The following is a 24,209-nucleotide window of genomic DNA, read 5'->3' as shown; positions in this document are numbered from 1 at the left end:
GCAGGCGGGGGCACTTGCAGGAGCAGAGGGGACCTGAGTGGCGTCGCTGCCTGTCCTGGTTTTGCCTGGGGGGGGTCCATTTTCGGAGGTCCCGGGAAATCTGGGTGCTCCGGAGCCGCTGGGCTCAGATCCGCCCGGCTGTGCAAGCGTTTAGTCCCGGAGGCGCAGCCCAGCGCAGGGGGTGCAGGGAAAAGGGGCTCACTGAGCCGAGAATGCGCCTCGAGCCCGGCTAACCAGCCCCGGCCTGGTGTTACCGCAGGCTGCCTCCCACCATGGCCCCCCTCGGAGAGGAGACGCCCCTGATCGGAAACAGGTCCTGCAGCCTGTCCTCCATGGAGTCGGGGACCCTCCAGGTCTACCTGTACCACCCGGCCAACACCCCGCGATCGGACTCCGACTTGGGCGGCGTCCTGACTTTCACGTATGGCGAGTACTTGGCAGAGGAGCTGTGTGTGGCGGCAGCCAAGGCCTGCGGTGAGAGGGGCGCGGGGGCCTGGGGATGGGATCCGGGGCGGGGGAGGGGAGGATGTGGCCCCCCCCCCCCCCCCGCCGTAACGCAATGCCACACCTTTCCGAGCCGCCGCGATTATGTCGCCATCTGGTGGTCGCAGCCCGAAGCGCCGGTCGGCCACGGGGACAGCAGCCAGACGCTCTCGCAGTGCTGTGCCTGCCCTGTGTGTGATGGGAGGAGCTCAACGCCCGGCGCTTCACAATCCCCTTGCGCCAGCGTTCACGGGCAGAGCAAGGACCATGTCCGGTAGGGGGGGGACCTTGCAGCTCAGGAGATCCAGGGTCAATTCCCAGCTCTGCCTAGCTGCTGGGTAGCCTTGGGCAAGCCGCTCCCACCCCCATTGGTTCCATGGGGAGAACGAACACCCCTTTCTCCAGCCCTTGAGCTAGATTGTGACCTGCTTGGGGCCGAGTGTCAGTGCCCTGCTACCTGATCTCGGCAGGTGGCCGCGAGGGACAGGCCGGAGCTCGGGCTCTGAAGCCTAAGGAGGGGGGGAAGGGGCGGACGGCATAGCCTGAGCCTATATAGACCCACCCCCAGGGCTACGGGAATGGAGGAGCCCCAGGTGTCCTCAAAGCAGGGACAGACACCAATACAGCCAGGCCAAGGGGCCCACCCACCTGGCTAACCAGCCGCCGTGGCTGCACCTTCCTCCCACCATGGCCGCCCTTCTCAGTGTTGTTTGGCACAAGCCGTCCCCCAGCCCCGCAGTGCCCAGGGCGAGCCGCTCCGGTGCCTGGGCTGGTCCGGTTTTCCTGCCGGGTTTGCCAAAACGCCTCACCTGCCGCTCCCCTCCCTGCAGGGATCCTGCCCGTTTGCCACTCCCTCTTCGCCCTGGCAACGGAAGACCTGAAATGCTGGTTCCCGCCCAACCACCTCTTCACGGTGGACAATTCGAGCTGCCAAGTCGTCGTCTACAGAATCAGGTGCTTGCGAACTCCCTGCCCCAGTCGCTGAGCGCCCAGCTCCCAGGGCGTTGTCCGGATTCACCCCCTTCCTCGGGGGCCTGCAAGCTCACAAACCCAGCAGAGACCAGCGCAGGCTCCTGGGGGTTCCAGGCAGGAGCGCCTCTGTCCTAGCCCCCTACCTCCCTCTGGTCCAACAAACCGCGCCCACTCCCTTCCCGTCCTGCCTGGAGCTCGCGGGATCACTCGCTAATTACCCTGCATCTCCACGCAGGGTTCCCGCACCCAAGCCAGGGGCCACTGGGGTCTGTCTGTTCCTGAGCAGGGCCATGATTTCATGATGGTGCATCTCAGGGGCAGGGTTTCCTGATGATGTTGTTTGGTTCGTGACCCCCCCGACTGGATCAGACCCACGGCCCATCTTGTCCAGCATCCTGTCTCTGCCAGTGGCCAGTCACAGGCAGCTGCAAGAAGCCCCCCAGGAAAGAGTTATGGGACAACCTGCCCCCATAGAGTCTCCCAGGGAACGATATGGGCTTATATTCTCCATAGGCTCTAATCCTCTGCCCATCCCCCTAGCAGGAGATTGGGGCTCATGCCCCGATGCAGGCAAGTTTAGCGCCCTGCCAACCTCCTTGGTCCTCTTTAATCCTTGCTGTTATACCTGCACATCGCTGCCCCCCATAGAAAATCAGCCCTGGGGAGCTGGTAACCCCAGGGACAGAAGTGACACTCCGAGCGGGTCAGTTCTCACCCCCGAGCAGCCGTCCCACGGGGAGGTTCGTGCTGAAGGTGGAGGAGAAGAGAAGTGAGCTGGGCTCCTTTTCCTCTGCAGGTTTTTCTTCCCCAACTGGTTTGGGCCGGGGAAATCGTACCGCTTTGGGCTGCTGAACGACCGAGCCAGCGCCGTGCTAGACTGTCCCACCATCAATTATCTCTTCGCGCAGGTGAGTGATGCCCCGGGGGGGTTGCTACAGAGAGTTCGTCCCCTACAATCAGGTACCAGCGTCGTCCGCCAGGTGCGTCGAACACCCAGCTGTGAGGTTCAGACATGGCATCTCCCAACCACTTTCCCGGTTCGACTGCGCCCTGTTTCATCACACACACACCGTACAGCTGAGGAGGGGATGTGCAGAGAGACAGAGCAGCTGCCCACGGCCGTGCAAGGCCCCAGAGGCAGAGCTGGGGATTACAACTGATCTCCAAAGTGCCAGCCCAGCACTTTGGCTGCTTGCATGGGCCTCTGCCAGCCTGATACCAGGAGCACGAAGGGTCGGGCTCCGCCCAGACTGGGTTATGGACAAGGTGTAACTAGAGCATGGAAATCCCTGGGCAGCAACCTGGGAACTGTCCATGGCTCTAAAGCTGGGGGGACACTGCCAGGGATGGAGTCACCCCGGGATCAAGCATCTCTTGGGGGGCTCCAGGTCCCTCAGCGTCCCCCAGTCCCTTGGAAGGAAGCTTACTCACTTGTGGCCCCGTCTCCACATCCCTGAAAGGGGGGCGGGGGGAGGCGTTCCCAGAGCATCAGCTGGAGCCTGCTGTGCTAGCGTAGCTGCTCTGGGGGGCGTGGGGAGAAGTGCTCTCCCGACGGGAGATGGGTATGATCGCGGCCTGGTGCTGAGCTGACCGCGCGTGGTGTTCTTGGGGGTGGCCCCCAGTCCCGCAGCGATTTCATCAGCGGGCGCATGGAGGGGGCGCTGAGCCTGCAGCTGCAGGAGGAGTGTCTCAGCCTGGCCGTGCTGGACATGCTGAGGATGGTCAAGGAGAGGAAGTGGAGCCTGGAGGAGATCTTCAGCAGCGTCAGGTGAGAGAGGGAGCCAGCCGGGCAGGGGGATCCGGATCCGGAGCCGTCCCTTCTAGCGTCTGGCCCCGAGTTCCGCCCGCCCTGGCGACAGGAGACCCAAAGCAGCCGCAAACACAGGCCAAACACTTCCCTGCCCTGCTGGGGTCCAGCAGCAGCCACCAGCGAAGACACAAATGCCCCCACACGGACTCACCCCCCAGCTGCCCAGGCCTTGCTCTCAGCCTCCCAGTGCCCCAGCCAGCAGGTACCATGGCCCCCAGTTGGTGAGCTACCAAGGGCCACCTGCCAAACAACCCCCCTCCCCTCACAGAACACCTGGAGAAGGGGCGGATGGGGAGGCTAGGCCAGGACCAGGTCTCCTCCATCCTCCTCTTCCCTCCCCCAGCTACAAATCCTGCATCCCGGAGACGCTCCGGCACCAGATCCAGCAGGAAAGCTTCCTGACCCGCAAGCGGATCCGGAGGAAGTTCCACAAGTCCCTGCGGAGGATCAGCGGCTGCCAGACCGACGATTGCGCCCTCAAGCTCAAGTACCTGATCGACCTGGAGAAGCTGGAGAGGACGTGGGTGGAGGAGAGCTTCCCGGTCCGAGCCCCCAGCGGCTGCGAGCGGGGCCAGGAGGGGCAGAGGGTCATCCACGTGTCTGGGGAGACCGGGATCTTCTGGAGCCACAGCAGGGACGAGGTGAGGCTGGGGGGGGGGGGGGAGGAGCGAACACCCCACATGGCTCAGCTGGGGGATTGAACCATCAACGCCAGAGATGGGGCTGGGGCAAAGGGGGCTGCTCCATACTTTTTATACAGGGGCCATCCCCCCCCACACACACACTTTCACCGTCCTTCCCCCACCTCTGGATTGAACCTGGGACCCATGGAGCTAAAAGCTCCAACCTCTCCTGCTTGAGCTAATTAGGCAGAAAGCAATAGCCGCCTTCGAAACCTATAGCCCACCGCAGCCACTAGAGGGGGCCACAGTCCTGCCTCGTGTCGGTGTGGGGCACACCACAATGTGCGCACAATCTCCTCCGCGGAAAGGGAATGAAAACCCGGCTGGTGCCAGGAAAGGCCGGACGGGTTCTCCTTTCCTGCGAAGATCAGCCCTTGTCTTGCTCTCTCTTTTCCGGGAAACTCGATGGGCCGCCGGAGAACTCGCAAGTCTATGGCATCAGGGAAACCAGGCCCAGGAAATGGCTTGTCCCCCAGCTGCCCTAAACCTCCGTCGTTTTCGGTGTCCTTTCCTACCCCTGTCTAATCCCAGCCAGGCGGGAGGACCGCTCTCCCAGCCCCCCACTTCAGCTTCTGTGTCCTCCAGCAAAACCAGGGGCAATAGGAATCGACCCTCCTGCTGCGTCCAAAGCCTCAGCCAGGCTCCGAGGCTCGGGGGACGGTTTGGGTCGGTTCTCGTTGCCCATGCTCAGTTCTCCTCCTCTCCACCCTAGAGCCGCCAGCCGTTCTGCGACTTCCCCGAAATCGCCGACATCAGCATCAAGCAAGCGAGCCGGGATAGCAATCCCGTGGAGAACCGGATCGTTACCGTCACCAAGACAGATAACAGGATCCTAGTGAGTGGGGGGGGGGGAGTTGCCTCATTCCTACTGCCTGCTGTTCCCTGTTGGGCACCCACGGGACTCCGTGTTCTTTCTAGAAATGTAGGGGAAGGGACCTCGAGAGGTCACCGAGCCCAGCCCCCTGCGCTGAGGCAGGACCAGGTAACCCTAGACCAGCCCTGGCAGGGGTTTGTCCAACCTGGTCTTAAAAACCGCCAGTGAGAGAGATTCCACCACCTCCCTAGGTAAATTCCAGTGCTTAACTCCCATGACCAGGGCCGGCTCCAGCGTTTTTGCTGCCCCAAGCAGCGGGGGGGGGGGGTGGGGGGTGGAGGGGGAGCCGTGATCAGCGGCACTTCCTGGTGGCTTCATTCTTCGGCGTCAATTCGGCGGCAGGTCCTTCACTGTGAGAGGGACTGAGGGACCCACCGCCGAATTGCCGCCGAAAAGCCTGATGTGCCACCCCTCTCCGTTGGCCGCCCCAGGCACCTGCCTGCTGCGCTGGTGCCTGGAGCCGGCCCTGCCCATGACAGTGAGGAAGTTTTTCCTAGAGTCTAACCTAAAATCTCCTTTGCTGCAATTTAAGCCCATTGCTTCTTGTCCTGTCCTCAGCGGTTAAGAACAATTTATCATCCTCTTCTTTAGAACAATCTTTTACGTACTTGAAGACGGTTATGAGGTTCCCCCCTCAGTCTTCTCTTCTCCAGACTAAACAAACCCAGTTGTTTCCTCCTAGGTTGTGTTTTCTAGACCTTTCGTCATTTTTCTTGCTCTCCTCTGGACAAACATGAACGCTGCCAAGTCATGAGCACTTTCCCCCAAGCGCCCTTCCACCTTCAAATTCTCAACCAGTTTCTCCCTATCTGTCAGGATCAAATCCACAACAGCCTCTCCCCTAGTCGCTTTCTCCGCCTTCTGCAATCAAAACGTGTCTCCAGGGCATTCCAAGAGCTTCTTGGATAATCTGGGCTCTGCTGTGTTATCCCACCCAACAGCTGTCTGAGTAGCTGAAGTCCCCCATCACCACCAAGTCCTGTGCTTTGGATGGTTTTGTTAGTTAACCTAAGACCATAAGAACGGCCGGACTGGGTCAGCCCAAAGGTCCATCTAGCCCAGTGTCCTGTCTTCCGACAGTGGCCAGTGCCAGGTGCCCCAGAGGGAATGAACAGGACAAGGAATCATCCAGTGATCCATCCCCTGTCGCCCATTCCCAGCTTCTGGCAAACAGAGGCTGGGGACCCCATCCCTGCCCATCCTGGCTAAGAGCCATCGAAAAGTTGTTTAAAAACAAGCCTCAATCCACCTCTTCTTTCTGGTTAACAATCCTGGGCCCTGTAGTAGGCCCCTCCTATGGCATCACCCTAGTTTTTCTCCTCCTCGCCAGGCCTCCACATGGGCAAAGGACAGTGGGCATCCCAGGTCCTGGGGCACGATGCACTTGCCCTTGTGCCCTGCCCGTTCCTGCCACAGCGCCCCCTGCGCAGGGCGAGGGCTAAGTGCCACCGGCTTGGCCTGGCAGAGCATGAGGGATGCGTGTGGCGTGGAAGGGCTCCATGCAGCCGTGAGGCTCGGCTCTGACTCCAGCTGTGCCCCCGTTGTCTCTCCCCTGCCCCCCAGGAGGTGGAGTTCCTCACGCTGCGGGAGGCCCTGTCCTTCGTCTCCCTCATCGACGGCTACTACCGGCTGACAGCAGACGCCCACCATTATTTCTGCAAGGCAGTGGCTCCCCCCCGGCTGCTGGAGAACATGGAGAACCAGTGTCATGGACCCATCAGGTAGGGATGGTGACGGGACCCTGGCCAGCAGTGGCGCCGCCTGGCTAGACCACAACAACTCCCCTGCCAACTTGGCAGCCCCGGGCTCTAGATTCCTGGGGGCAGGGAGTGAAAAATACCCTCTGCGGGAAATGTCAAGTAATCGTTTAGGTAGGACCTACACAAAAACAATGTTTGCTGTTCCCCCCTTTTGGCTCTGAAGGGGCACTGCACTTGTTCTGTTCACCAGAGCTGTGCTGAAATAAGAGGAGGGAGATGATGCTTGAACAAGGAAATTGATTTTTAAGGGAAAGCGTTTTTCTATAGGGGGGTAGTATTCCCAGCTCTGGGAGGGGAGTGGGGTCTGGTGGGTTACAACAGGGGATTTGGAGTCCAGACTCTTGGGTAGTATGCCCAGCTCTGGGAGGGGAGGAGTGTGATCTAGTGGTTAGAGCAGGGAAGGTAGCCAGGACTCCTGGGTTCTAGAGTTGCTTCTACCAATGACGGACTCCTTATGAGGTATCATTAATATTTGTAAAGGGCTCGGAGAACCTTCTCTGGGAAGTATCATCGAAGGGGAAAAGATCCCAGCTAATTCTTGTGAGAGACCCCCGTTGCCTGTCACGTTCTGTCTGACACGCCGGGGGCGCCAAATACCGCAGCTCCCCTTCCAAACGGCGGAGTCAGAATCCGGAGGGGAGGCCAAACCCTTCGTTGCATGTAAAGCGTCACGCAGCCATGTGCCAGGCCTGGGCGCTGAGCATGCTCAGTGAGTCTGCAGTATCTTAAAGGGACAGTACAGAGTATAGCCGTGCTCGATCCAGTGGCGGAGGGCTCTGGTTGGTTCCTGGCGGCTGGGACCTTAGCGTGGTCCTGACATGGGCCTGGGCTTTGCAGGTCCGAGTTTGCAGTGAAGAAGCTGGCATCGAACGACGAGGGAGACTACCTCCTTCGCCGCAGCCCGCAGGACTTTGACAGCTACTTGCTCACGGTCTGCATCAAGGTAAGACGGTCACGTCGCTATTGCCGGGACCCGGCCTCTGCTGGCTGCCTGGGGAGCAGGGGGATACCAGGCTGCTTCCCAGAAGCTGTTCGGTATCACAGAGTTTATTCATGCTTCCCAGCCCATCTACCCAACAGGGATCCGTGGGAGTCCAGTCCGGAATTCCCCAGGGACCCATCCAGGCTAGAAAGGGCCAGGCTGAGTCAGCCAACCAGAGGGAGGAGAGAGGATTCAGTTCTCACCTGGGACAGATGCTGGGCGTGGCCCCCAGGGGAAAGACCCGGCATGGATTTCTCTGCCTTGGTCCCATCCCTGGCTGTGTAGGTAACTGCCCCACATGGACCTAGGTGGTCTATGTGGGGTGTCTCAGAGCCAATGATGCCCAACTCCTTGGATGGGCCAGGACCCCCTCTACCCCGCCTGCCCGCTATTCAGACTCTGCCTTTAGCATCAGGGAGCCCATGCATCTCACTCAGGGAAGCCCAGTCCCCGGCTCCTAGCGCCTGCTGGCCCAGATCACTGACTGTGGCTCCTTGTGGCTGATGGATCCTTTGGGTCACACGTGGTACCACTGGCTAACTGCCCCCTCATTCCCTCTCCCCCTGTGCAGACGTGCTTCGGACGGGATTACAAGGGTTGCCTGATCCAGAGGGACAAGGACGGGAGCTACTCCCTCTCTGGAGTTGCCAGGCGCTTCTGCAGCCTCCAGGAGCTGCTCTGCGCCTACCAGAACTGCACCCTGCACGCCGACGGGGTGGCCCTACGCCTGGGCACGTGCTGCCCTCCCCGGCCCAAAGGTACAGCCAGGGTGTGACGCCGCATGTGGCACCTGGGGGCGCCACCTGGATCCAGACTCGGGGCACATGGTGGGCCAGACCCGTAGGCGTGAGCCAGGTGCTGCCTGGCCAATGGGATGGAGGGGGGAGGGATGAGGAAACCAATGGCCGTTCAACGGTCTGTGATGTCACGACGGTGGGTGTGGCCAATAGGGGCATGGCCAGCGACATTTAAAGCCCAGTTGTGCAGGCTGCCCTGTGGGCACTGCTGAGGTCCATTGCGCCAGCCGGAGACTCTCGAGGATGTCTCCAGTCTAACCCCCCCCAAGCCATGCACATCCAAGGCCAAGCCCTGGGTCTAACTGGGGGAGCGTTGTCCCGCTCCCTTCCCGCGCTGAGCCCCTGTGCTGAGCAGTGAGGGAGCATCTGACAATTACATGGCGAGACACATGTTATACCAATAAAAACTAGCAGGATCTTATTAAAGGGGACAAGATAAAGATGCCACATTTATTATGATAACAATTTGATTTATGACCAATAACTAATATCTTAATCCTTATACACACACATTATACCTAATACCTATACACACACACACATTTACACACATTGACACACACACACATCCATCAGATGTTTTGCAGCTGCTGCATAGTTACCAGTCCTGCTTGAGTCTGTGGCTTGAGTTTGCAGCTTGGGTTCGTAGCTTGTGGCGGCTAACTGGCCAGGAAAGCCGGGCACAAGGACGAGCTGGGTCTCTGTTGGGCATGCACCGATGCCCTTCCATGTTGGCAGCAGAATGTTACCCTCCTCCAAAGTTTTCCATCTCACCCATCCTTTTTGTAGGCTTTAATTTGAATCCAGAGTCTATAGGTCTGCTGCCTCTGGGTTTGGTGATTGATCACCCGTCAATTGCAGACATGACTTTCAGCCTCGGACCGGGCTTTGATCTTCCTTCTATTGTACCTTTTCTTTTTAGGGTGGATTCTTCTTACTTTGTTAGGCCTCTTGTCTGCATCTTCAGCCACTGGTGTTTGAACTCTATTTAATCAGGACAGGCTGGGGCTGGAGGTTGATTCCATCATCCATACATACCTCATTCACACATCTAAACTAAACTAATAAGATTACAGCAGGGTTTGCAAAAATGAAGGTTGCAGCAAGCCCTTACAAAATGGAGTAAGCGTTTTAAAATGGGGTTTGAATTACAATATGGCAAACAGTGAACAGAAGTTACAAGATAGACAAGTATAATGGATGGCAAACAGTGAACAGAAGTTACACTGTAGGCAAGTGTAATAAATGGTGAACAGAAATTACAATACTGAAACAGTGCAAGTCTCAGTGATTTAAGCAGGAATTGGATTGATAGTGAAACTTACAAAGGCAGCTGACTGAACAGCTATGGCTCTTAACAAGCATCTTAACTGTTAATTAGCCAGTTATTGGGGTAACCGGTTTTATGAATGAATATTGTTTCATTCATAAAACTTTACTTATGAAGTTACATTAATAAAGTAAACAATTAAAAACAATTTCATTCATGAGTCCTACACACACACCCCGCTCGCCCCACGCCACGGTCCCTGTTGATTTGTCCCCTTCCCTCTCCTCTCCCTCCAAGAAAAATCCAACCTGCTGATCGTGCGAGGCAGCTGCTGCCAGCTCCCCGGCTCCCCCGCTGCGCCGCGCCGCAGCGTCAACCAGATGATGTTCCACAAGATCCAGCCGGAGAACCTGACGATGGTAAGTGGGGGGAGGCAGGCCCTACGCCAGGGTCTGGCTGGGCAGGGAGACAGTCCCTGCCCCTCCTCTCCCAACCACAGTTCTGGATCAAACTCAGAAGAGGGCGACATGCCCAGGACTCCTGGGTTCTCTGCCCAGAACTGGGAAAGAAGAAGTATGTTCTAGTGGCTAGAGCAGGGGCCTGGGGACTCCTGGGCTCTTTTCCCAGTTCTGAAAGGATTGCGTGGTCTAATGGTTACAGCAGGGGATGGAGTGGGGAGGGGGCATTGCCAGGACTCCTGGGCTCTGACCTTGGGGGAGTTCCTTCCCCACTCGGTACCTCAGTTTCCCTCTATGTGAAATGGGAAATATTGAGGGCAAGGGCCTGATCCTTTCGCTCTGGTGTAAACCGGGAGCAGCTGGCAGGCACAGTCCTGTACTTCCCTCACCGTCCCTGCTGCTCCAGTGCCGATGGCAGGAGCAAAGGGAGACAGGCAGCAGGGCCATGCACTGCCCCCACACCGCCCCTGCCTGCGAGAGGAGAAAGACACCACGGTGATGGGCACCAGAGGGCGGGGATTTCCAGCGGAGGCTTGTGGAAGTTAGGTGGGTGCCCAGCTCCCAGCTAAGGGGGCACTGAAGGATTGTGCCCTGGCTCCAGGGGGAGCTGGTGAATGACCCAGGGTGGATGGGGGGGTGCCCCCGGTTATTCATCCCCTCCCCCCATCTCCTCACTCTGGCTCCTGACAGTGCGAGAACCTGGGCCAGGGATCCTTCACCAAGATCTACCGGGGCATCAAGCGGGACCAGGACGACGACGAGTGCCATGAGACCGAAGTCCTGCTGAAGGTGATGGACAGCAGCCACGGCAACTGCTCCGAGGTGAGGCCTGGGGTGGTCGGGGGGCAGGGGGACGAGCCGAGGGGCTGGGCTCCCTGCAGCGAGCCCAGCGTGGGGCAGCCTGGCCCTAGAGCAGCTAAGCCAGAGACAAAGCAAGGGAACAGGGATCCCAGCCCAGCCTGACCCCGAGTCTCCCTCCGTTCCAGTCCTTCCTCGAGGCCGCCAGCATCATGAGCCAGATCTCCCACAAGCACCTAGTCCTGCTGTACGGGGTCAGCATCAAGGAAAACAGTGAGTAGCGCCCCCGCCAGGAGAAGATGCTGCCCAGAGAAGGCGCGTGGCTGGGAAGGCCCCTGGATCATTACAACGGGGAGGTGGCCAGGCAAAATGCTAGTTTCTTGCTCCACAGTTTATGCTGCTCGTTTGCTGTTCACACTCACAGCCAGTCATTCACTTCCTGAGACTGGAACCCAGGTGTCCTGGCTCACAGTCACTCCTCCCATCACCAGATCACCCAGCTGTCCCCTGCTCTAACCACTAGCTCACACTCCCTCCCAGAGCTGGGAACAGAAATAGCTCAGCAGTTCTGGCTCCCAGCCCTGCACCAGACTACACCCTGCTCCCAGGGCTGGGGACAGAACCCAGGAGTCCTGACTCCCAGCCCCCTCTAACCCGCAGCCCATTCCTAGGGCTGGGGACAGAACCCAAGGGTCCTTTCCCACCCCCATTCTAACCCTCAGACCTAACCATGCCCCCAGAGCTGGGAACCCAGGAGTCCTGATTCCCTGCTGCTTTCACCACTAGCCCCCCTCCCGCCCCCAGTGCTGTAGTGTCCACGTTTTTCACGCCACAGAGGAAAAACTTGTTAAAGTTCCCCCCAAAATACATACGGTGAGATTTATGAATCAGACTCACTAAAACATTTCTGTTGGAAGGCAGCGTGGGGCACTGGAGCTGGGGGGGTCAGGACTCCTGGGTTCTAGTCCCCTGACCCAGCAAGACATCCTAAGGACACAACCAGAAGGTCCTTGCAAGTATTTGTGATACAGGAACCATCCTCCCTGGTCTGAGTCAGGAAAACTCGGCCTACGTAGCCGAGCGGTCCTGGCCCAACCTGCTGTCGTGAGACGCTGATCCCTGCCCCTCCCACACAGGTATCATGGTGCAGGAATACGTCAAGTTCGGAGCGCTGGACATCTACCTGAAGAAGAACCAGGCCGGGGGCAAGGTGACAGCCAGCTGGAAGCTGGAGGTGGCCAAACAATTGGCCTATGCCCTCAACTTTTTGGTAAGCTGGCAGATGACTTGCGGTCAGCCCCTAGGCCCCCTCCCCAACCACCTTGCCAATGTCCCCTTGATCACCTAACGTCAGCACGCCCTCCTGGGGCCCTGCAGGCAGGCACTCCGGTATTTACAAGGAGCCAAAGACTGGGAGTTTAACCCCAACCCAGGGCAGTTATTAAACCTGAGAATGACTCATCCTGCTCCTAACACACACACACACACACACGTCCAAATTCACCCCCTCCCTGGGGTTTCCCTCGTGGTTAACTTCAGTAAAAATAAGAATCCATCGCTCTTACCTAGCACTTTTCATCAGTCAATCTCAATGACAGGATCATCAACCCATTTTATAGAAGGGGAAACTGAGGCCCAGGGAGGGCAAGTGACTTACCCAAGGTCCCCCAACAGGCCAGTGAAAGAGCCAGGAATAGAAGCCAAATCTTCTGAGTCCCAATCCTGTGCACTAGGTCACCCTACCTTAACAGCCCAGCCTTCCCCCCTTGCTAATGGACCATTTCTAGGGTTGCAGGCCAGCCTTAATTCTCTCTGCGAGGCAATCAAAGCATTTGATCCTCCTGGGTGGGTGGTGATAGGGCCCGCCTGGTCTGGCGGCCAGGGTGAGTCAGCAGAAATAGCTCTGCAGCTGCACGTCCCTGGCACCTTCAGTACTCTGGAAATCAAAGCCCTAGATTCTGCTGTAAAAGACGGACAACGGTGGGTGGTAAAGAACAACCCCAGGCCCAAATAGCCTGGTGAAGGGGAAATAAAGAGACACGCTGGGCTGTTCGCTGCTGACATTTGCAACTGGCCGTCTCGCTCCTTCCCCAGGAGGATAAGAAGATCGTGCATGGCAACGTCTCTGCTAAGAAGGTCCTGCTGGCCAGGGAGGGGGATGCCGTCAGCGGCAGCCCCCCTTTCATAAAGCTCAGCGACCCTGGAGTCAGCCTCATCATGCTGGCCAAGGAAAGTAAGTTCCCTGGGGCGGAGCGTGCCTTGCTGGCTCCCATCACGACTCACGACCCTCAGGATCCCTCTCAGGGCCTTCCCTGGCTCCCATCACCGGAGTATCTGGGCACCTCACAGTCTGCAATGTATGGCAGGGCAGGGCTATGATCCCCATTGCACAGAGGGGAAACTGAGGCACGGGGCAGCTAAGGCCCAGATCTTGAAAGGTACTTAGGCATTGTTGTGCTCAGCCTGGCCATGCCCAGCAGATTTAGGAGCCTCCATCTCATTTTCAAATGGGATTTAGGCGCAAAGGAGCCGTCGATTTGGGATTCTAACCCCCACCCCTGTGCTGCCCTGGCATCAGGCAGCTGCTGGGCTCTGGCAGTGGGGGCAGCGGGATGCCTGGTGACAGTTGGCAGCTCCGCACGCGGGCACCCTGGTTTCACCCCACCGGTGTGTGCTCCCTTGCAGTGCTGATCGACCGTATCCCCTGGGTGGCCCCCGAGTGCATCGGCGACCCCAAGAACCTGGCGCTCGAGTCGGACAAGTGGAGTTTCGGCGCCACCGTGTGGGAGATCTTCAGCGGGGGCACCATGCCCACGAGTGCCCTGGAGCCCCTGTCGGTGAGTCAGCCCCTCTGCTCCCTGGGATCCCCCCACCCATGGGTCTGAGCCACGCGGCAGCCCCAGAAGGGTCACTTCCCTTCCTCTGTTCCTGCTGCTGCTGCAGCTGGGACTTTACCAGCCTGGAGGTGCTGGTTTGTGTCGGCAGAGCGGGTCTGACCTGCAGTAACGCTCTGTCAACCCCATGGCAACTTCTCTGCAAAGTTCCTCTTTGGAGGGTCCCGGCCCAGAGCAGCTGTTCCTTCGCAGTGCCGCTCCGGCTCACAGTCACCAGATGGCCATGCGCCATTGGAAACGTACAAGGTCCCTTGACGCTGCTGGCAGGCCTGGGCAGGCAGAGGCGGATCAGAATCAGGGCCCACAAGCTTGGCGTAGCAGGAAGGTCAGGGTCGCTCTGGTTAGTTAAGGTGCCATTGGGCTACAGGAATCAGAGTCCGACTCATCCCCCACCCACCCCCAAGCTCAGGGAGTGGGGCCAACCCCAAGCGTTCACGTGACGTGAGTTTGTCGGCTCCCCAAAATCGTGATCAGCTTAAAAACAATGAGTTAAAAACGTCGGGTTCTTTTACCTTTGCCTTCTGGGGTCTGAGCCCCTCGGGGTCCCCACTTCCAGCGTTCCTCACCAGCCGGGAAGGCTGGCAAATGTTTCGCTTTTTGTTTTTTAAATGGAAGCCAAGACTCGCACATACTACCATGACTCCCGGAGCTGGGACTTTATGAAAAACTCCCAGTATCCTGCGACTTGTGATAAAGCCATTTCAATTGGCAAGGCTCCTTCTGACCCCCGGGGGAGGGGCATTTGCCGGAAGGAAATCCGCCCTTTCCCCGCTGCATCTTATTTTTAAAGATTTAAAAACAACAACAACAACGATGGTTTCCCCGTGGAAAAAGACGAGGGTGTTTGGGCCCCTCCTCCTGGCATCCCCCTGCACCTGGGGCAAATGCAGATGGAAACTGCAGCCGGCTGGGAGACCCGAATGCCAAAGCTTCTACCCAGGCAGGCCCATCTTTATCCACCCCACCCCCCAATTCCTGGCATGGGGAACGCGCATCAGGATGGTTTCCAGCCTGTACAAACTCAGCCTGGCCCCTTGGGAGATCGCTGGGTGTGAAAGTGACCTGAGAAGCAGAGGGTGGTGTCGGGTACCGAGCAAGGGACGATCCAGCGGGGGGGACCCAGGTGATCCCCAGGCAGCGCAACGCCTAACCCCTCCCCACCCCCTTTCCCCTGGACAGAAACTCCAGTTCTACCAGAACAGCCTCCAGCTGCCGGCTCCCAAGTGGACGGAGCTGGCCAATCTCATCACCCAGTGCATGGACTACCGGCCGACCTGGCGCCCCTCCTTCCGGGCCATCATCAGGGACCTCAACAGCCTGATCACCTCAGGTGAGTGCCCGGCCGGCGCACGTGGGGCAGGCTGCTGAGAACACGGGATTGCAACAGACAGCAGCTCCCAAGCCACATGCCCAGCGGTAACGGCCGAGCTCCGGCACCCGCGGATGACTCTGGTCCCGTTTACCAGGCTGACCATGGTCTCTCTTGCTTCCAGCCCCGGCCTGGCTGGGTGTGAGGCCAGGATGGCTCCAGGGCATGACACCGAGCAGGGTACAGCGCCATGGGCAGGGCGGATGGGCCGGCACAGAGCAGCCAGCAGGATGACACCAGTGCTGCCGCTGCCCGGTGGAAAGCAGGGGCGGTTTGCAGGCAGAGGTGGCTGGGCGTGTGGGGCACCGGCGGGAGCTGGCCATGCAGCCTGACATGCCCGTCCTCCCCCGTTTCAGATTACGAGCTGCTGTCGGACCTGGCGCCCAGCGAGCTCCCAGCCAAGGATGGCTTCTGGGGCTACATCACAGGCCCAGTGTGCCAGGACCCCACCATCTATGAGGAGCGGCACCTGAAGTACATGTGTGTGCTGGGCAAGGTGAGCCCCCCAAAGGAACCACAGCCAGGTCCTGCACCGCAGGCCCCAGCCTCCCCATGTGCTTTACGTTCACGCCAAGTCACTCTGCCGGGCCACGTCTCTGCACCGCCCTCACCTGGCGTTTGGGTGTTAAACAGCTCCCCGGCTGGGCGACCTGGTCCCCTTCCTCCCACGGCGCTCTCGTACCGGCTGGCTGGAGCGGCTAACGTTGGCAGCCTGATCCCAGGGCGTGCATGGGGCTGTGCATTTCCTTTTCCTCAAGCGGGGACTTTCTCCCCAATGTCATGGGGGATCTTCTCTCAGGGCTAAAGTCACCCTTTGCAGAGGGGCCAAAACAAGGTCTAAGCCCTACTTTGGTGCATCGGCCACCTCCACAGCTAAACCTTCGAAACCCTTGACCTCCATGGTTTCTTGTAGCAGGGAGTTCCGCAGGACAGGCATGTATCACCCACTTTAGTGCTGTGCAAATCTTTGCCCCCACACCCCAGTGGCAGTCTGGGTAAGGCGTTTATACTGCTGCATCCAGCTGGTGGGGTTTCCTGGAGCCACCGCTAGGGGGAGACGAAGAGCCATGCTGGGTTAGGGTGGGTGACGTGGCGTGGCGCGTGGGGATCTGTGCCCTTGATGCAGGCCCCGGGGGGGGGTTGCCACGGCTGTGTCCATCAGCCCCCCAGCTGCCAGGCCCCACGCGCTCCGCTCCCTCTCCTTCGCCAGGGGAACTTCGGCAGCGTGGAGCTGTGTCGATACGACCCGCTGGACGACAGCACCGGGGAGCTGGTGGCCGTGAAGCGGCTGCAGCAGAGCTCAGCCGAGCAGCTGCAGGACTTCGAACGGGAGATCGCCATCCTGCGCGCCCTGCACAACGACTTCATCGTCAAGTACCGCGGCGTGTGCTACAGCCTGGGTGAGCCGGGGCCTGGGCAAGGAAGGGTTAGCGCTAGGGCTGGGCAGGAGCCCTGGGGACCAGCCCCGGCCCTCGCAGCCGTAGGCAGCGTCAGTGAGGGGGCAGCGAACTCCATGGGGAGCCCATGAAATCACTGACGGGCTCTGGGGAGCGACCGAGGCACCAGGGGCTGGTGATGGCTCCAGCACGCTGCAGGGGCCGGTCGCAGACTGTTTGCAGCTCGGCAGCTGCCCCTGAATCGTGACCCACAGCCCCCTGCTATCCCAGCCCTACCAGTGCCCCTTACCCCCGACCCGCAGCCCCCTGCTATCCCAGCCCTACCAGTGCCCCTCACCCCGACCCGCAGCCCCCTGCTATCCCAGCCCTACCAGTGCCCCTTACCCCCGACCCGCAGCCCCCTGCTATCCCAGCCCTACCAGTGCCCCTTACCCCCGACCCGCAGCCCCCTGCTATCCCAGCCCTACCAGTGCCCCTTACCCCCGACCCGCAGCCCCCTGCTATCCCAGCCCTACCAGTGCCCCTCACCCCCGACCCGCAGCCCCCTGCTCTCCCTGCCCTTCCAGTGCCCCTCACCCCGACCCGCAGCCCCCTGCTATCCCAGCCCTACCAGTGCCCCTCACCCCCGACCCGCAGCCCCCTGCTATCCCAGCCCTACCAGTGCCCCTTACCCCCAACCCGCAGCCCCCTGCTCTCCCTGCCCTTCCAGTGCCCCTCACCCCGACCCGCAGCCCCCTGCTATCCCAGCCCTACCAGTGCCCCTCACCCCCGACTCGCAGCCCCCTGCTCTCCCAGCCCTACCAGTGCCCCTCACCCCCGACCCGCAGCCCCCTGCTCTCCCAGCCCTGCTGGTGTCCCTCAATCCTTGCTGCTTGTTCCAAGCTGAGACCCTCACCTCGCTGCCTGGTGGAGCTTCCACTAGAGCAAACCCGCTCAGGACGCACAGGGGTGTAGGGCCAGGGCCGAGTGCCGGGCGCGGGGCGGGCTCCCGGGCCGGGGCTGAGTGCCGGGCGCGGGGCGGGCTCCTGGGCCAGGACTGGCCGTGACGTCCTTTCTGCACCCGCCAGGGCGGAGGAGCCTGCGGCTCGTCATGGAGTATCTGCCCAAAGGCTGCCTGAGGGAGTATCTGCAGAAGAACCAGGAGCGCCTGGACCACAAGCGGCTGCTGCTGTACGCGTGGCAGATATGTAAGGTAGGGGGCCCGGCTGCACCCCCAGGTACCTCCCCGCGTGCATCTCCTCTGCTCCGTGCCCCCCATTCACAGCAAGGGGGACGGGAAACTGAGGCACAGAGCAGTGATGTGACTCTCCCAAGGTCACCCCGGGAGCCTGTGTCAGAGCTGGGACATAAGCCCAGGTCGACCACAGCCCAGCCCCAGCGCCTTACGACCGTCCTTCCTTCCCCAAGCCCAGGCAGGTGCAAGGAGCGGGGCCGGCTGGCTCTCTGATTCAGAGTAGGCAGGGAGCGGGGTTCCCAGGGCCGGAGCCAGGGCCCCCTGTGGGATTGGCGTGCGTTGCCTCCGGCTGGAGGCTTTCAGCGTCTCTGTTCCAGGGCATGGAGTACCTGGGATCCCAGCGCTACGTTCACAGAGACTTGGCCAGCAGGAACATCCTGGTGGAGAACGAGACCCACGTGAAGATCGGGGACTTCGGCCTCGCCAAGCTGCTCCCCCAGGACAAGGAGTACTACGTGGTGCGGGAGCCGGGACAGAGCCCCGTGTTCTGGTAGGGGAGGCCTGAGCTGCCAGCACCCCCTGGACTGCGCTTAGCTGGGGGGCGGGCTGCAGGTCCCAGAGCAGCTGAAAGCCAGGACACCTGGGTTCTTTTCCCAGGTCTGCCACAGACTCCCTGTGCGGCCTTGGCCATGACACTTCCGCTTTTGGTGCCTCATTTCTCCCCTCTGTGGAAGGGGGATAAACCTCTTACGAGCGCTGGGGAGATTCTGAGTGCTCCCCCAACCCACAGTACGATCCAACCTTCCTGCCAGAGGGGCCATTTCACACCTCTAACACAGTCCGCGCTAACAACGGTACTTTGCAAACATCAGCTAAACAGTTGCCCTGTAGAGCCGTATTGTCAGTCCCATTCCACAGATGGGGAAACTGAGGCACAGGCCTGCAGCCACCTAGCGAGTCAGTGAAAGAACTGGGAATAAAACTAGGGTATTCTTGCCCCCTCGCCCTATGCTCTATCTACTAGACTCAGCTGCCTCCCCCGGTGCTCCCATACAGTAGCGCCGAGGGATGCCTGGATAGATGGGGAACGGGAGTCGGGGGGGGGGGATGTTGGAGTTCTCTGATACAGCCCATGGGGGACTTTGAGCTCAAAAATGTTGAATTTTAAAATACTCAGCCAGCTGCTCAGCTGGTGTAAAATGGTGCCGCTCCCATTGACGCCAATTGAGCTGGGCTCATTCATAGAATCATAGAATCTCAGGGCTGGGAGGGACCTCAGGAGGTATCTAGTCCAACCCCCTGCTCAAAGCAGGACCAATCCCCAACTAAATCATCCCAGCCAGGGCTTTGTCAAGCCGGGCCTTAAAAACCTCCAAGGAAGGAGACTCCACCACCTCCCTAGGGAACCCATTCCAGTGCTTCACCACCCTCCTAGTGAAATAGTGTTTCCTAATATCCAACCTAGACCTCCCCCACTGCAACTTGAGACCATTGCTCCTTGTTCTGTCATCTGCCACCACTGAGAACAGCCGAGCTCCATCCTCTTTGGAACCCCCCTTCAGGTAGTTGAAAGCAGCTATCAAATCCCCCCTCATTCTTCTCTTCTGGAGACTAAACAATCCCAGTTCCCTCAGCCTCTCCTCATAAGTCATGCGCTCCAGACCCCTAATCATTTTTGTTGCCCTCCGCTGGACTCTTTCCAATTTTTCCACATCCTTCTTGTAGTGTGGGGCCCAAAACTGGACACAGTACTCCAGATGAGGCCTCACCAATGTCGAATAAAGGGGAACGATCACGTCCCTCGATCTGCTGGCAATGCCCCTACTTATACAGCCCAAAATGCCGTTAGCCTTCTTGGCAACAAGAGCACACTGTTGACTCATATCCAGCTTCTCGTCCACTGTGACCCCTAGGTCCTTTTCTGCAGAACTGCTACCTAGCCACTCGGTCCCTAGTCTGTAGCAGTGCATAGGATTCTTCCGTCCTAGGTGCAGGACTCTGCACTTGTCCTTGTTGAACCTCATCAGGTTTCTTTTGGCCCAATCCTCTAATTTGTCTAGGTCCCTCTGTATCCGATCCCTACCCTCTAGTGTATCTACCACGCCTCCTAGTTTAGTGTCATCGGCAAACTTGCTGAGAGTGCAGTCCACTCCATCCTCCAGATCATTAATAAAGATATTAAACAAAACCGGCCCCAGGACCGACCCTTGGGGCACTCCGCTTGAAACTGGCTGCCAACTAGACATGGAGCCATTGATCACTACCCGTTGAGCCCGACAATCTAGCCAGCTTTCTATCCACCTTACAGTCCATTCATCCAGCCCATACTTCTTTAACTTGGCAGCAAGAATACTGTGGGAGACCGTATCAAAAGCTTTGCTAAAGTCAAGGAATAACACATCCACTGCTTTCCCCTCATCCACAGAGCCAGTTATCTCATCATAGAAGGCAATTAGGTTAGTCAGGCACGACTTCCCCTTGGTGAATCCATGCTGACTGTTCCTGATCACTTTCCTCTCCTCTAAGTGTTTCATAATTGATTCCTTGAGGACCTGCTCCATGATTTTTCCAGGGACTGAGGTGAGGCTGACTGGCCTGTAGTTCCCCGGATCCTCCTTCTTCCCTTTTTTAAAGATGGGCACTACATTAGCCTTTTTCCAGTCATCCGGGACCTCCCCCGATCGCCATGAGTTTTCAAAAATAATGGCTAATGGCTCTGCAATCTCATCTGCCAACTCCTTTAGCACCCTCGGATGCAGCGCATCCGGCCCCATGGACTTGTGCACGTCCAGTTTTTCTAAATAGTCCCGAACCACTTCTTTCTCCACAGAGGGCTGGTCACCTTCTCCCCATATTGTGCTGCCCAGTGCAGCAGTCTGGGAGCTGACCTTGTTTGTGAAGACAGAGGCAAAAAAATCATTGAGTACATTAGCTTTTCCCACATCCTCGGTCATTAGGTTGCCTCCCTCATTCAGTAAGGGGCCCACACTTTCCTTGACTTTCTTCTTGTTGCTAACATACCTGAAGAAACCCTTCTTGTTACTCTTAACATCTCTTGCTAGCTGCAACTCCAAGTGTGATTTGGCCTTCCTGATTTCACTCCTGCACGCCTGAGCAATATTTTTATACTCCTCCCTGGTCATTTGTCCAATCTTCCACTTCTTGTAAGCTTCTTTTTTGCGTTTAAGATCAGCAAGGATTTCACTGTTTAGCCAAGCTGGTCGCCTGCCATATTTACTATTCTTTTTTTTTTTTTTTTTTTTAATGGAGATATCCTATCTCCTAGAACTGGAAGGGACCTTGAAAGGTCATCAAGTCCAGCCCCCTGCCTTCACTAGCAGGACCAAGTACTGATTTTGCCCCAGATCCCTAAGTGGCCCCCACAAGGATTGAACTCACAACCCTGAATTTAGCAGGCTAATGCTCAAACCACTGAGCTATCCCTCCCCACCCATTTCTTTCTATTCATTGTCTCCGGCTGGGGACAAACTGCCCCTTCTCTCTGCCCCTCTTGTCTCTGGAGGGGAGAAGCCCTCACCCACACAACCATCCGCCTTCAAACAAGTACCTTGATGGGCCCTCTGCTTGCACAGCCCGGTGCTCACCCACCTACCTCGCTAACCGCCTCCTCCCCGGCCAGGTATGCGCCTGAGTCCCTGTCGGATAACGTGTTCTCCCGCGAGTCTGACGTCTGGAGCTTTGGAGTCGTTCTTTACGAGCTCTTCACGTACAGCAACAGAAGCCAAAGCCCCTCCGAGGTAAGACCACTAGCCGCAGCTTCCCCTAAGGGCTGCATCTCCCGCGAGCGCCACAGGTGCCATGAGTTTGGAGGGTCTCAGTCTCTGCTGCCAGGAAAGACCTTTGGCTGAATCAGGGACATCTCCCCATGGGCTCCCCTGGGAGCTGCCCCCCGTTACACCAGAGCTGAACTTGGCCTGGTACATTTGGGATTGCCCCAGACGAACTGCTGAACAACCCCATGATCCCCTTAGTCTCCAGCGCTGGATGCCTCAGAAGGTTTAACTCCCCTGCCTCAGAGTGCTCCTAATGGGGCAAGCCTACCAGGGGAGGGGCTGGGATTCCTTCCTGACCCCAGTCAGCTCATACCCTGAAGCATGAGAGCTGAGAACCCTTGTGACTTAATAAATATCTAAGCCCCTAGAAGCCAACTAAGCTCCTTGCGTCACTAATATCCTGCAGCAGTAAGTTGCACAGGTGAGCCCCGATGCTACCCACTGCAAGGTGTCCCCCCTTGGTCACTTATCTGAGCAAACACTGCACACAAGTGACCCATCCACGGCAGACTAAACTGGCAGCTTCCTCTCCTGAAGGCGGCCGTGGGTTATGTGAAAGTTCAGTTTGTACCTAGTTGACAAAGAGGTGATCAATGACAAATCAATACTTTAATACCTGGTTAACACTTAGAGTCCAACCCTGTCAATAGGTTGCGAACAGCCTCTATGCCAGCTAACCTTGCTGTGCACATAACCATCTCCGATGCCCTCCCTTCACGTCTGTTATCTGCTTACAGAACTTCGATTCGGTATTGATTACCCCTTTGTAAATGGAGCTTTGATAGACTAAAGGGTGACCACGGGGACTGTATAGTATGGTGAAAAAATCAGATTTTAAAAAAGCAAATGGCCTTGCAGTCCCCCCTCCTGCCTGCGGAGGGAGACAAAGTCACATCTGACCATGGAGACTATATGGCATGAGGGGAAAACCGGTTTAAAAAGAGACCTCACAATCCCCACTCCTGCCTGTGGAGGGAGACAAAGTCACATCTGACCACGGGAGAAAGCGGGGAAACTGGTTTAAAAAGAGACCTTGCAATCCCCACTCCTGCCTGCGGAGGGAGACAAAGTCACATCTGACCACGGGAGAAAGCGGGGAAACCGGTTTAAAAAGAGACCTTGCAATCCCCACTCCTGCCTGCGGAGGGAGACAAAGTCACATCTGACCACGGGAGAAAGCGGGGAAACCGGTTTAAAAAGAGACCTTGCAATCCCCACTCCTGCCTGCAGAGGGAGACCAATCCACTCCCAGAGTTTCCATTTCCTGCCTTGTTTTCCCTCCCCGCCTCGCAGGAATTTCTCCGCATGATGGGACTCGACAAGCCCATGCCGATCATTTGCCACCTGCTGGAGCTGCTGAAGGATGACAGGCGGCTCCCTGCGCCCCCCGGCTGCCCCGCCGAGGTAAGGAGCCCGTGCTTCCCCGAGGGCGGGAGTGGCTCTGCTGCGCGCGTCCCTCTCCCCCCTCCGTGTTCACGGCTCCGCCCCCCTTTCTCCCCCCAGGTGCACGGCCTGATGCTGAGCTGCTGGGCCTTCAGCCAGAGCAAGAGGCCCAAATTCAGCGAGCTGGGGCCGAAGCTCGAGGCGCTGCGCGACAGCCGGAGCAAGGTCCGAGGATAGCAGGACCGGGGGAGGGGCGGCCCAAGGGCCCCCGCTCCCGTCTGGACTTGTCACCACCCCTCACCCCGGAGAGGTGAGACCCTGCCACGCACGCCTGGGGCGCCGCTGACTGCGGGGTCATGAGCTGCGCAGGGTCCCACGCACGGGCCCATGCTGTGAAACTGCAGGGACTGAACCCAGGGGAGGGCCCTCGCCCCCAGAGAAGAGGACGGCGGGACACGCAGGGGGCTTGACGATGGCTCTGGCAGCCCAGGCTCCGGGGCTAAGCCAGACGCATGCTCGGGGCAGGGCAGCAAAGGGTCCCGGGTTTGCTGCCGAGGGCTCTGATCCCTCCAAGGCTCCTGATCCTTCCTCCTCCGCAGCTTGGCGGGCTGGGGGCCGGGACCGGACTGCCAGCCCCAGAGCCGCCAGGCACCCTCCCGCTGGGCTGCGTCACTGGCCCAGCCCAGTGGCTAACGGGTTTGACTCAGCCGCGGCTGGTGCTGTCCAGAATCGTCGCTTCCCCAGCTTAGGACTTGGCTTCGGCAGGGCGGAGGCCAAGGCGCGTTCCCTGCTAGTTGCCCGTGCGGGTGACTGGGGAGACTGAGTCAGCCACCCGTTGCTGAGGCATGCGATGGGCCGCAGAGTCAATCAGCCCATCCAGTCTGACCCTCCTGTATATCACGGGCTGGAGAACTTCACCCCGTGACCCCTGTCTTGTGCCCGGGAGCTAGTGTGTGACCAAAGCACCTCCCAGAAAGGCCCCCACCCCACGCCGCCCTAGGGCGGACTAGGCCTCGCTGCCCCGCGTGCTTCGCTCATGCGCTGCGACACGGTCCTTGAACACAAATCAGAACCATCCGCTGGGAACTGCACCTGGATTGTACTCGCCCGCTGCTACCAGCTAGAACCACTCTGTATTACCCAGAGAGCTGCGGTGCCTTTCTGACAGCCCCCGTCCACCTCTCAGCCAATGAGCAGGCTGGAGCTTACACCAAAGACCCTCTAGCTTTTAAGATACCTGCGGGGGGCTTTTCACACCCCAGCTTTTCTTGGAGGGGGGGAAAGGACTGGAAATCTCAGCGACACCCACCC

At 58.7% G+C, this 24,209-nt stretch overlaps 1 protein-coding gene across 1 annotated transcript; it reads left to right on the top strand.

Moving 5' to 3' along the window:
* The first annotated feature begins 259 nt into the window (after positions 1 to 259).
* JAK3 (Janus kinase 3) lies at positions 260 to 23,135 on the top strand. The gene is made up of 23 exons (XM_065421979.1): positions 260 to 474; positions 1,314 to 1,437; positions 2,252 to 2,363; positions 3,078 to 3,223; positions 3,609 to 3,906; positions 4,661 to 4,783; positions 6,386 to 6,543; positions 7,420 to 7,525; positions 8,136 to 8,322; positions 9,929 to 10,050; positions 10,780 to 10,911; positions 11,076 to 11,160; positions 12,024 to 12,157; positions 12,982 to 13,120; positions 13,573 to 13,724; positions 14,961 to 15,111; positions 15,507 to 15,646; positions 16,361 to 16,550; positions 17,615 to 17,739; positions 18,099 to 18,271; positions 21,362 to 21,479; positions 22,809 to 22,919; positions 23,019 to 23,135. The coding sequence occupies exons 1-23, from the start codon at positions 273 to 275 to the stop codon at positions 23,133 to 23,135; spliced, it is 3,345 nt and encodes a 1,114-aa protein (XP_065278051.1). The 5' UTR covers positions 260 to 272.
* Positions 23,136 to 24,209: the final 1,074 nt, after the last annotated feature.

This window comes from Emys orbicularis, chromosome 24 (assembly GCF_028017835.1).
Source record: "Emys orbicularis isolate rEmyOrb1 chromosome 24, rEmyOrb1.hap1, whole genome shotgun sequence".
NCBI lineage: Eukaryota > Metazoa > Chordata > Testudines > Emydidae > Emys > Emys orbicularis.
The sequence above is the reverse complement of the archived record's forward strand: the minus strand, read 5'-3'. Positions and strand labels throughout refer to the sequence as shown.

Coding starts and splice junctions, on each gene's coding strand:
- JAK3 (XM_065421979.1), top strand. CDS start 273: ATGGCCCCCCTCGGAGAGGAGACGCCCCTGATCGGAAACAGGTCCTGC. Junction 3,224..3,608: donor GAGATCTTCAGCAGCGTCAG/GTGAGAGAGGGA, acceptor TCCCTCCCCCAG/CTACAAATCCTGCATCCCGG. Junction 22,920..23,018: donor CCCCCGGCTGCCCCGCCGAG/GTAAGGAGCCCG, acceptor TTCTCCCCCCAG/GTGCACGGCCTGATGCTGAG.